This window comes from Corapipo altera, unplaced genomic scaffold (assembly GCF_003945725.1).
Source record: "Corapipo altera isolate COAL_440 unplaced genomic scaffold, ASM394572v1 RXGC01000072.1, whole genome shotgun sequence".
Taxonomy (NCBI): Eukaryota; Metazoa; Chordata; class Aves; order Passeriformes; family Pipridae; genus Corapipo; species Corapipo altera.
In genome coordinates, this window is record NW_020884943.1 from 629,011 (window position 1) to 641,406 (window position 12,396).

Genomic DNA, 12,396 nt, shown 5'->3' on the forward strand with positions numbered 1-12,396 from the left:
TGTTCCCAGAGCTCTGGGACAGCACTGACCTGCCCAGCACCATGTCCGTGTTCCCAGAGCTCCTGGCTGGCTCCCTGCACACGTGGCCACGAGCCACGAGGAGCAGCACAGGCACTGTGCTCCTACCCAGAGCATTGTGCCATGTTCTAGATTAGCCTTATCTGCAATGGAGCAGCTCTGAAGGTCAGCTGAGGCTGCAGGGAGGCTCCTGAGCAGGGCTGTGCTGGCCTGGGGTGCCATCAGGGTCTCCTATGGGGGGCTTCTGGCAGCAAAGGGAATAAGGATTCTACAGAAGATGGTCTGGCAGCCACACTGGCTGCTGCTCACACTGTGGGGCTCGACTCAGGGCAGAAAGCAAGCAGTGTCTGCTAAAATGCTGTCATTCAGAGTCTTGCAGAGATAGGAACAGTTTTGCTTCTACTACAAGGGCTAAGAATCAGCACAGAGCAAACCCACACACAACTGCCCCACTTAAGAGGTCACCTACTACTCTGCGCCCTCCCTGAGGTTCTGAAAGGATTCCCAAGCTGGTTCTTGAACTAAACTACTGTCCATGTCCTCTTCAGCCTGCTTGGCAGTTTGCTGGGTACTGACCAAAGCAGAGATGCTCCTTACCCCAAGGTGTTGCAGGAACTGTGGGCCAGGTCAGAACAGCCCTGCCCATCAGGGATCCACTGCCCTTTCCTCCAGACAATGCCTACAAAAGCTGGACAAGGTGAGGGCTCTCTAGAAACAGTGTGGGTTTGCTTTTTTTGCTGGAAGCCTCCAGTCTAGTCCCAAACTGTACAGAGTGATGTAATAGCCCAATCTGATCTACCTTCACTCCTCTGCCTCACTTATTGTGGAAGGAGTTCCAAACTGTTGCCAACAGTATGGCCAGGTCAACCCAAAGAGAGACACAGAAAACCAACATCCAGGGGTTCTAAAGCACAGCAATCCTGCAGTCTGGAGCTCTCCCCATCACCCTCTGCAGCCTGCTCTCACCCTGGATTGGGAAAGCTCGATGTGATGGAGCAACGTGACCAGAACAGCCCACTTATGGAGAAGCCTTTGTTATTGGTGGAGACCAAGCCTCCAAACTGTTTAGCTGAGGCAACCTTTTAGGAATGTTTACAAATCTGTAAACTTTAAGGAAAGATCCAGGCAGGAATGAAGCTCATGAACTCCAGTGGTTACAGGAGCAAATAAACACTTGGTGGGTCTTGGAAGCCCAACTTGGCCCACCTTAGGTTTCAAGGGAGCCTATCCCAGGAATTCCCAGTGAAGTACTGAACAGCTTCAAGTTTTTGGGATAATGGCCTCCAAGGACCGAGTACAAAGTCAGCAGCAATTTGAGACAACTTTGGCTACTGTTATTCTCAGAAACCAGATCCCTGTTCAAATTCCAAGAAGCCCCAAGTGCACCCTGCAGGCAGTGGGCCCATGGGAAGGAGGGGGAAGGCTGCACTTTCCACTGGACCCTGGTGTCATCCTCCTGTTTATATTCCAACCTGTATTCCTCAGCACACATCCCCTCTGTCAGCTGCACAGCACATTGCCCTCTCATTTCTTGGTGCCCTGGACATTGTGCTGATGCTGCACACAAGTGATCTACCCCCCCACACTGCCTTGGGACTTCAAACTCTGTTCCAGCTTCACACCCACAAAAGCACTAATCCCTCCTGCACTGCTGCTGGAGGCTCCTTCTGATCATCTCATTTGCAACACATCAACAACCGTGTCCCCAGATCCTGGTGAATAACCACAACCTGGGCTCCCCCCGTTTCTCACATCCCTGCTCAACAGCAGACAATGCATCTCCTGCTCAGGTGTGTGGGTACTGGGGTGAACACACTCCTTTGCCTCCTTACAACGGTGGGAACCGTTATGTTCAAATTACCTTCTACTCCTCACTTTCTTCCCCTCACACAGGAGGGCAGGACTGCAAACCAGCTGTTTTGAAGGTAAAGAGGACACAGAGTTGGAAAGAGCAGCAGCTTCCTGCAGCACCCCAAGGCTCCAGCCCTGTCAAAGCACAGGCCCTTTGCCACGCTGTCACTGTGACTTGGGAATTCCCAGAGCCAGGAGCAGGGCAGGCCTGGGAGGCCACGGCCCCCTGCTCCACTCAAGCAATAGGGCCATAAGAGGAAGCAACTTGGAGCCCGATTTCCTCTCTGTCTGCAAAGCACAGTGAGCCCTTTCAGCTCTGGAGCAGATCCTACCCCTCAGGCTCCTCTGGACAATCCGAATGTGATGTGTGTGCCTCTCATCCCAGGGAGATCCCAGTGGGATCCTCCCCAAGGGTGGACCCTGGGTCCCACCCCAGTGCTGCACACGCAGACCCACTGCACACTCACTCTGTTTGCTTCCATCGTCCCCAACCAGAGGTGCAGCCGCCACATCCCCAACCCCTCACGCACACAATGCCCTTAATTTTAGCCTTCGGCTCTCCTGTTCTTCCCAGTTCCCTCTCCCCACGCAGGGATCTCTGCTCTCAGGTGGGACACACAACGTCCCATCCAGCACACTGAGGCTCCCCACAAACCCTGACCACACTACGGTGTCTCGGGGCCACCGCAGACACAGTGTGGGGAAACCAAGCCCCAGTACTCACATCGTCCCACTTGATGAAGCGCTCGCCCTTGCACAGGTACTCCTTCACCTCGGGGGGCTGCAGCACGGGGGTCAGCACGGACATGGTCCCGCCGCTGTGCTCCTCAGCCTCCAGGAGCAAGGGCAGCCGCACGCTCCGCTCCCGCTCGGCCCCTCTGCTCTATCTGTGCCTCTCACGTTGCAGGGCGCTCTGCCATGGCCACTGTTGGCATCGGAGAGCAAACAGCCTCTTATATCCCAGCCCAGCTCAGGAGGGGCAGGGAGCGAGGAATCTGCATTGTAAATCAGCAGCTCTCCAGGCGAGCAGAGCCTCACCCCAGGGCACCCAGCGAGGCAGGCGGTGGCCGAGGTGCCCGAGGGCAGGCGGGCAGGGACCCGCTGTGCCTCCGGAGGGACCCGCTCCTCGGAGCGGAGCTCGCGAGGCACCCGGCTCGCTCCACTTCCGCAGCTCAACTTCCTTAAGTGTTCTCTTGAGGGAGTGCAGGCATTGCCAGCAGCGCTCCGGCAGCTGCGGTCCCGAGCAGCCCGGCCCTGGCCGCAGGCGGACTGCCCCCTCCGCGCGATGGGCCAGATATCCCGGGAAAGCAACTCACTCCATCGCTGCACTGTCCAGCCTTCCTCTTACAGGCTCCTCTGAACGTCATCCAGAAAGTGAGACAGACCAGCAGAGCAGCTGGAAATTCCCCAGAGGAAATAAAACATTCCCAGAGTCCCGAGGAACTGCACTACTCTCCGGACTCACTTGAGTCTGTGGCAGACACTGTGGGACACAGAATGGGAGAGGTGGGAGAGGGGGGATTGTAGTGACGAGGCTGCAGGGAAGTGACCCAAAGCAGAACAGGTTAAAGGCAAACAGAGCCAAGGAGTCCCTGCTCCTGACCCTGGAATGAAGGAATTAATTCCATGTGGGCAGCAAAGGAGGAGAGGGGCTCTGGTGGCCAATGGGCACTGGCTCCCCAGGAGTGGCTTCTGAAAGGTCCAACAAGGGTAAGGTTATTTTGGTCAGAGGCAGTGGAGATCAGTGTGCCACTCTGGCTGGAAAGGATTCCCAGACACACAGTGGGACGTCATCCTTGTCTCCTATAAAAGCTGGGGTGTGGCACTTGTCAGTCCTCAAGAGGGACAAGAGGCTGTCAGAGGTAGCACAGATTCTCTGAGAAGGGGGGACAACCCCCCCACTGTGCCACAGCAGCCAGCTGCATGTTTTATTCCCTCCTTCCCAGCCCTGATGGACCCAGTTGGGTAAGTCTGGTGCTTTGGAGCAGCCTGGACAGCCAGGAATGCAGCCTGAAGGAATCTTAAGGGCATTCTCAGGTGTTAGTGGCACGAGGCAGGAGAGATTAAGTGGAACTGTACCAAGTTCTCCACTTGTGAAACAACAAAGAAGGCAGGAATCGGAGATTCCTGAAAAGGAAACAAACCCAACATCCTTTGTACATGTCCTTAAAGGGTTTATCTGCACAACAAACTGGGAATAAGAGCTTCCAAGTTTCCAGCTATCATTGTGTTTTCTGCACTTACTAACACACATTGCACTTTTCCACAGACCTCTGGTCTCACAGCTGAGCCACACCCGTGGCATTAAGCTTCCTTTGCACGTGCCATGTGGGTCACTGGGGAATTCCAGGCCCAGCCACGGCAGGGTCACAGGATCCCCCACTCAGGGAATGCTGTTACTCCCAAGAAGAGAAGCAGCAGATGACAGCAAGGGTCGAGGAACGAAATTTCTCCACCCTCCCCTGATCCCTTCTCCAAGGTCAGAGCAGCTCCAGGGCTTCTTCCCTTTGAATGAGGGAGCAGCAGGGGAAGGGACAGAGGGCATCAATCTTGTTCAGAGGTGCTGTTCTCCCAGCCTCTGGAATACTGACAGCACTGCAGGAAGGCCCTGGAGGGAGGTCACAGTGAGAGGTGGGATGAGCTTTGCCACCTGGTACTGCCGAGGGCAGGTGAGATCAGTCACAGCTACTGGATCCAGTGGTCTGTCTGATATTTAGCACAGTTATCACAGCTCTGTGATCCTGGGGTGCTTCCAGCCAGAAGCAGGGCCTCCCAGAAAAGCTGCTCCTGTCCTGCCTTCCCTCAGACCAGGACAGTCAACAGCTTCCTCTGCCTCATCAACAAACCTGAAGGAAGTAAGAATCCTGCCACAGCTTTACTCACATGTCACTCAAGGGCAGCTTTCCCTAAGGAATAAACCCCTAAAATAATAAAATAATAAATAAAACGATAATAATTAAGACCCAACCAAACACAAGCAGTATGAAGAGCAGTGCCCAAGTCCTGTGAGGCCACTCGGTGCCACGGCATCAAGGGCCAAGGTCCCGTTTGCACAAAGGTGGTCCCCAAAGCTGCAGCTCCCTTCTTTTTGCCCAGCCCAGCCTCCTTATCTTCCATTTCCCAGTGCCTGCTCTGTGGGAGCCTCTGTCCCCACAGGGGCTGATGGAGCAGTGAGAGGATGGAGCAGCAGTCCTGCCCTCAGCGCACAGCTCCGCTATCGGAGCGGGCGGGAGCAGTGCTTGCTTATTCCAACCACCCTTCCTCTCCTCTCTCTTGCAAGGCCCTCATCCAGGGCACACCCGTCCTATATCCCTCACCTTCACCACTGGGCATCCCACCATCTGCTGCAACAGTTTTGATATGCAAAAATTTCCCTCTTTTTTTTTAGTGTAGACTCTTCCTTGTCTCCCTGTCCTACCTATCCAGCAGGCTCTGCCTCCCCCAGCATCACCCTTCAGATATTTTAGGAGACAAGGTCTGCAGACACTGATTTAAGCCACGGTGTTAAACGCCCCTGACTGGATGGCTCCCGACTTCTAGGGAATTATCGTGTAACCTCAACCCCAGCTTACTCCTGGCACGCACATAATCCCTAAGAAATCTCTCCGGGCGCTGTTCCGCGCTAATGACACTTTGCCATGTGTAATGCTGTCCTCTAGTGAAGAGTTGTGACACTGCACAGCAGGGCGAACTCCCAGCTCCCCAAAGCCCGGTCCCTCCCGCTGCTCCCGGGGCTGCTCCGCCCTCGGGGCCCTGGCATTCCGGGAAGGATTAACGACACCTTTAAAACCGCAAAAGCCAATATGGGCCAACCACCTCTGGAGAGCAGAACTGTTGAGTGGGCGTGCAGGGGTGTATTTGTGTCCTACTTTGAGCCCAAACCACAAAGTCAGGGATTCCTGACAGCTCCCAGAGTGACTCCAGCTTGATCTGCACAAGTCAGAGGGCAGCAGACCACAGCACAGGGAGCCAAGTGGCCACAGATGCCACAATACCATAAAAGCAGTGAGATCTTGTACAAAACCCCAAAAACTATCTGCTCAGCCACTGGGACATGGTTGGACCTGTAATTGAGTGTTCTCTGGGCAGGAGTACGTTGTGTTTACAGCACTGGTGGCTCTGTGCCTGTTTCCCAGCGGTGCAGTGAGTGCTGCAAGCAGGACCACATGCTCCTGAAACATCCCATAAGCCAGACCAAAAACTTGCTTTCCCTACAGCATTCCCATCCTCCCTGCACAGGCCTTGGCACACCATATTCCAAACACTCCTTGAGGTGAAATGTGCTTGTGAAGCAATGACATGTTCAGGTTTAGTGCCATGGCAAAGAATTCACAGCCTCCATTGGTTTCACTGAACAGTGCAACATCAGAGATTCCAAAGGTTTTCAGGCAAAGGACCACTCTGAGTCCTCACTAAGCTCTCCCTGGATCACACCCTGTGTCCAGGGAAGGTGACTGAGGCCAGTGATGAGCAGGTGGATACATCTGTGGCATTGCTCCTTCCACTGCTGCTCTCCAGGAGCCTCACCAGGGAATGTCCTTCTTTGACCTTGGTTATTGTTGTTTGTGCATTTTCCACAGCTTCTGTAGCCATGATGAATAATCAGGGCCAAGGGGAACTGCGGCTGCCCCATCCCTGGAAGTGTCCAAGGCCAGGTTGGACAGGGCTTGGAGCAACCTGGGATAGTAGAAGGTGTCTCTGCCCATGGCAGGGGGTGGGACTGGATGGGCTTTAAGGTCCCTTCCAAGCCAAACCATCCCAGGCTTCCATGATTTTAAATCGTCTGCTGTCTTTATAAAGGTCAAAATTAGATCTTGGAAATTATTTTCTTTATCAAATTATGAAGCCAGGAACAAACAGCACACAAACACACAAGCTGGGTCCAGATTCTTAGAAAGGAGGTCCCAGGAAACATTTAACATTGGATGCAGTTCCTAACATGTTTTTATTTTTGAGCAGTCAGATAAACATGGGACCAGAAACAAACAGCACGTGGAAGGAGAATTGCTGAAGAAGGACAAGGAAGGTCATTCTACAGCATTCAGGTGTATCAGAGGTTCCACACAGGGAGGCATGTTCCCAAAAAGCAGGGCAGCTTCCCCACTGGAAAGCCCAGCTCTGGCCCATGTGAGCACCTGGGGCACACAAGGCTGGGGTGCAGGGCAGGTTTGATTTCATTCTGCACCATTTCTGGACTCTTGGACTGCAGGAAAGGAGCAGCTGGTCCCAGGCTCCCACCACCCCCACAGTGTTTTCCAGCTGACAACGATACACATGCCCTGGTCCACAGAACACTGAGGAATAATCCTGTTCCATAACCACATCCATGTGAACACCTCTGCTGGAAATGCATATATCCAGAGGAGTGGGGGTTATCAAAGCACTGGATCTGGAAGAAATGCTTCCCTGAGCAGTGGCTGTAAGACAAGTTTTATTTAGCTGAAGACAAGTGGGGTTCCTTGTTAACACCATGTTGAACTCATTGCCAACAGACCTTCCCCCTGTTCACAGGTGTACAATGAACTTGCTGCTGATACTTTCCACATTTTCTGCTCTTGGAAGCATCAGAACAGCCTCCCTCCTGGAACCTTTCAGCTCCATTTCCATCAGAGTCTGAACCAGGATGGCAAAAGTGTGAAAACAGGAAGATGCATCAAGTCAGAATCAGCTCCAGCAGAACTGAGAGAGGTTTCAGGCTGATATTTTAATTGAGGCAAATAACCCTGCCTTGCATGGGGTTATCAAGATGAGTCCAGGCCATTTTCCTTATGCAGCTCCCAAAGCCAGGCAGTAACAGCCACTTTTGAGGTTTTCTCTGCAAGAAGAAACTACCCCATGCTCAGGACGCGTTAACACATTCAAAGCTTCGTTGTTTCAAATAAGGTGAAACCTCATGTCTTCCTCAAATATAAAAGAATCTATTTGATCTTTAAAGCAGTTAAAACAGCACCTTGCTTTAGTGTAGCTCAGCAAGGACCCAACCTAAGCCAAGTCAAGCTGACTTTGAAGAATGAACAAGTTGTTTGGTGTAACAGAGTTTGGCTGCACAGGTGACCACCAGAGACCCTCGATGGAGCCCTTCAGAGACCTTATAAGGATTTGTGTATATGGGAACAGGGGTTGGGGAATGTCCTGGATATGTAACAGGAATGCAGGGAGTGAAAATGAACAGTCCTGTAGTGCTGCCACATCAGCTGCAGTGGAGATACCCCTGTGAGCACCTGGGGAGCTGATTGCCAGGACAGCCAGTGTGCTGTGCCCACACAGTGCATCGTAATGAAGGAATGCCTGGCTCCTAAAACTCACCAGTTGAGTCTTAGAGCTTTATTTTAAGAGCCAATTTTAGGCAACACACAGGATAACAAAATGGCTCAAAATGGGCTTCCCCACATTGATGATACAAGGCTGGAGCTGCCCTGAGCTCCCCGGAGCTTTCTGCCCAAGGCCTCAGTCCTGGGCAAACCCAGCAAAAACCTGCTGTGGTATCTCAAATTCAGCATCACTTTTAGCACCTTGCCCACTCCCATAACCTCTGCAGAGCACTGTCCTAGTCAGTGCAAGACTGTGGGTTGTGCCAGCTTCACTGTCACAGTTAAATCAGAGCTGAAGGAAATAAAAGGACATCCCCAACCTTCCCCATCTGCTCTTGGATTAACAAGTGAAACTGCACCTTCCCACGTGAGACACATTTCAGTATGTAAGAAGAAAATGCCAGAGAGAAACAGAAACAGATTCCCTGCAGGCTCCAACAGGAGGCTGGAGCAGCAGTGAGAAATACGGAGTATTTCCTGTAGAAGGGCAGCCAGCAGAGTTTGAGAGATGCCCCTGTCAAGAGCAGGGACCTTCTCTGTGACAGCAGGCTCCAGCCTAGCAGAGTACTTGCTCAAGGACTTCAGCACAGAAAGATTAATTTAAACTATTCCATCCTTTAAACACTAGGAGGCAGGTAGACAGATCTCATCCATCTCCCTCCTCCCCAGCTCACAAATGTGACCAAAGAGACACTGTAAAGTTTAAACATCAACAAAGAGCCAATAAAAAAGTTACAAGTCTCTATAATCTGCCCAGAGGCCTCTGTGAACAACACACACTCACCCACCTCCCAGGCACCCCATCCAGTGCCCTGCTACTCCAGAAGCAGGGGCTGCACAGAGGCAGTACCTCAGGCCAGCAATCTTCCCTTAATGAAGTCTTCCCTATCCTGCAGCAGTCGGATGCTATCCACAGACTCTGAGCATGGGAAATCAATAACACAGGTTTATTTAGCTCCATCCTTCAGGGGCCCTTGGAGAGCAAGCAAACATCCCACTGCAGCAAGGCAGCAGCAGGGTTCAAGCCACGCTGCTCACTCAGGGAGGTGGAACTCCCAAGTCTCCAACAGGAGATCTGTCTCAGCACCCAGGGTTTTAACAACACTCAGGTGTAAGGCAGCGAGTAAACACGTTTTCTAGTGGACCCTCAGACCCAACAAGTCAAAATTAAAGCAGTATTAAAGTAAATTAAAGTATCTTGTAAAGAACAGGACCCTGCAGAGTAGCTTTTGGGCTGTGGTGGGAGGAAGGCTGCCCGAGGGTTGCAGAGCTCTCCTGCCTTGGCACATAGTTCCAGTGTGCACCACGTGCCTCAAGTGAGTGATCTCTTGTGTTCTTTAGGAGGAAATTCCAGACAGGAGTAATTTGTCAGCTTTGTCTGGTGTCAGACACAGTCCCTGACTTCACAAGACCCCAGAGCTCCAATCCTGCACCACAGGAGCCCGCTCAGAGCACAGCCTGGGATCTCTGCTAATGCTCCAAGGACAAAGAAAACATCTTGACTGCAGCTCTGGCTCCTGGCTCTCACTTGCCTTAGTGAGGTTGTTAGCAAGGAACTCTGTTTGGGAACAGAAGGCACACACCTGCTGACAGCTGCCTGCAGAGAAGCTCACACCCAGTTACTTGTTCACAGTAAAAAGAAAAGCTTTCACCTGACTTTGGCAAAAGCCAAGACTTCACAACGTTTAATGAACACAAGCCTGGGCTTACTCAGAGCCATGAGAGTGGAGGGTTGGCAGGGAGGAGAGAGCCTCGAGAACACTGAATTTCTGTAATAATACCATGGCACTGTGTGTTCCAGCAAGGGCAGGTCTCCACTGCAGCATGAATGAGCCACGAATAAGTGCAGGGGGGAGGTGAAGCTGTTGGGCTGAAGGCAGAACATCTCTGGAATGACATGCTGGGATCTCAACCACACCACGCTCACACAGTTGCTGGGAATGTTCCTACAACTCCCCTGCATGTCCTTAGCCAGTCCAGTCTGGCTCCCAGGACAGTCTTAAAATGCAGGAAGACATCCTAAACTAGACAAGCATCGGAATCATCAAAACTGCCAAGACCTCAGTCAGCCCCACAAGAACTGCCTGTACGTGTCAGTCCTCTCCCCCAGAAATTCCAGAACGGGAATTAAGCCAGAGCATAGGGAAAGGACTTGTGAGAGGTAGCAACTCATCACCATTTCACTTGCTGAATGGAAGAGGAGAATCAAGGGGAGAACGGGCTGGACCAAACCCATCATTGAGGGAAAACACACTGAAAAATTACTAGAAAATCCATTTTGTAAGAGCTGCTATAAATTCCCACTGGTAATTCATCCTAAACTTATACAGTCCAAGGGAATGTCTGTGTAGAATGTATAGTACACCACAGAAAAGGCAATTCTGTAACTCAGGAAGCTCTGCCAGCATTAACTGTCATCAGTTAATGCAGCCCAGGTGTGACTGTGACTCCAGCTCATGTGCTCAGGTCTGGGACATTGGCCTTGACGAGGAGAATACAATCACCTGTAAGCAATGAGGGCAGGAGACAAACAGGGGACAAAGAAAGACCCCAGTACCTTCTAACAAACATTCCCCAGGTGCACAGCAATGTTTCATCAATGTTAAATACTTCAGGAGACTACAGCAAGTCTATCTATAGCTCAAAATCATTTAGGTTAGAAGGGAACCTGAAAAACCATCTAGTCCAACCCCCCAGCCAAGGGCAATGAGCCCCCTCTGCCCTGAACAGGCAGGTTTAGTCTCCAAATTCCTCTGCCCCTGTCAGAACAATCAGCCAGGCACCCCACATTGAGCCCCTTCCAGGTGCTCCTTTTGCTGCTGGACACTGGGGCTCCCAGCCCTGCCCAGTCAGTGCACACAGACCCACTGCAGTGCTCCCCCCCCACATGCAGACAGCAGCCCTGGAGCCTCTGGCCAACACAGTCCACCTTTCCCAAAAATTACAGCTACTTTGAAGCTACTCCATTTATTCCCTAACATATCTTCTGCCTCACAAGTCTTCCTCAGAGCTGCAAGCTCTGTTCTTCCTCCTGCAAAAACTTTTCCCTCTCTCCCAACTTTCCTCTCACAATTTTCCTGCAACTAGGAGTATGGTATTGAAGGCAAACCCCTTCTATCATATGGGAGCACAAATAAAATGCTGCTGTAAACTCAAAACTCACTCACTTTCTCTGAAGCCTCTCTGGGTAACAGGCAGGTCTCCAGCTACTGTTGCCTCCTCCAGAACTGCAAGTCCTGGTTTACAAGAAGTTTCTGCTGCAACTACCACACCTGAGATTGAAAGGAGGAAGAAAATTATTGTAAAACAAGCAGCTACATCATTCCCATAAAGAAAACAAAGCTAATTTATACCCTAAATTGGTGGTTTAGTTGTCTTTTCAACGTGAGAATATAATGCTTTTGTAGGGAACTAACACCTGGGGAGTGATGTGAACCCATGCTTTAAGAGGAGGTTTGGATTGTATCAGTGACAGGTTTGGGATGAGGTCAGTTTGGACAAAGCCTTTTAGCTCGGGCACCTTTCCAGCCTCCCAGAGGGTGCAGGCAGCACGTACCTGCAGCAGGGAGGCACCAAGAAGTAACTCCAAGAGGCCAGGGTAGAGAGGGGCCTCCTGACCTCCTCCAGCTCCGGGCTTGTGCCAGGAACCTTCACTGAGGCCCGGCGAGTAACTAAGCCATCACCTGCCTCTCTCCGCAACGAGGGGCTCCCGGAGGGCTGGGCAGTTCTGCGGGGCCCTGGCGGACGGGAGGGGGCACCCCTCTGCCGGGAGTCCTTTTAAAGGTGCTCCGCCCCTCGCCCGCCCTCCTCTCCCGTGTCCCCTCCCTCGGTCCCCTCCCCTGGGGGCGGTGTTGCCCCCTTCGCACCGCCCCTCGCCCCCGGCGGGGCAGCGCGGGCAGCGGCACCGGCGGCGGCGCGGGCGGTACCGGCATGTCCTGAGCGGCGGCGGCGGCCGATCCGGGCCGGAGCCAGCACGGAGGGCTCGGTGGAGCAGCGGGCCAAGGGCCGGGCCCCGATGAAGGAGAAGGAGGCGGGCGCGGAGCGGGGCAAGCCCGCCACTTACACCGGGGACAAGAAGGCGCGCATGGCGGCCAAGACCAACAAGAAGTGGGTGCGCCTGGCCACCGTGCTGGCCTACGTGCTGTCCGTCTCGCTGGCCGCCATCGTGCTCGCCGTCTACTACAGCCTCATCTGGCAGCCGGTGCGCGGCACCGGC

General features: G+C 52.8%; 1 protein-coding gene and 1 long non-coding RNA gene across 3 annotated transcripts in view; one reads left to right on the forward strand and one right to left on the reverse strand.

The window, feature by feature from the left end:
• Window positions 1-8,055, forward strand: part of LOC113956030 — an 8,791-nt gene extending 736 nt beyond the window's left edge. Inside the window, exons 2-3 of the long non-coding RNA XR_003530722.1 lie at window positions 7,236-7,240; window positions 7,907-8,055. This is a non-coding gene — a long non-coding RNA (uncharacterized LOC113956030). The remainder of the gene's footprint in view (window positions 1-7,235; window positions 7,241-7,906) is intronic.
• The window catches only part of PLCB2 (phospholipase C beta 2), a 41,998-nt gene extending 30,245 nt beyond the window's left edge, over window positions 1-11,753 (reverse strand). Inside the window, exons 1-2 of one of the 2 annotated variants that reach the window (XM_027662094.1) lie at window positions 11,737-11,753; window positions 11,348-11,452 (exon numbers count right to left, since the gene is read on the reverse strand). Coding sequence is in view for 1 of the 2 variants with exons in the window: in XM_027662093.1 (XP_027517894.1) it covers window positions 2,594-2,677 (84 nt within the window). In the remaining variant the exon portion in view is untranslated. Of the gene's footprint in view, window positions 1-2,593; window positions 2,994-11,347; window positions 11,453-11,736 lie in introns of those variants that run through there. The other variant, XM_027662093.1, reaches the window with a different exon arrangement.
• Between the last annotated feature and the right edge of the window lie 643 nt (window positions 11,754-12,396).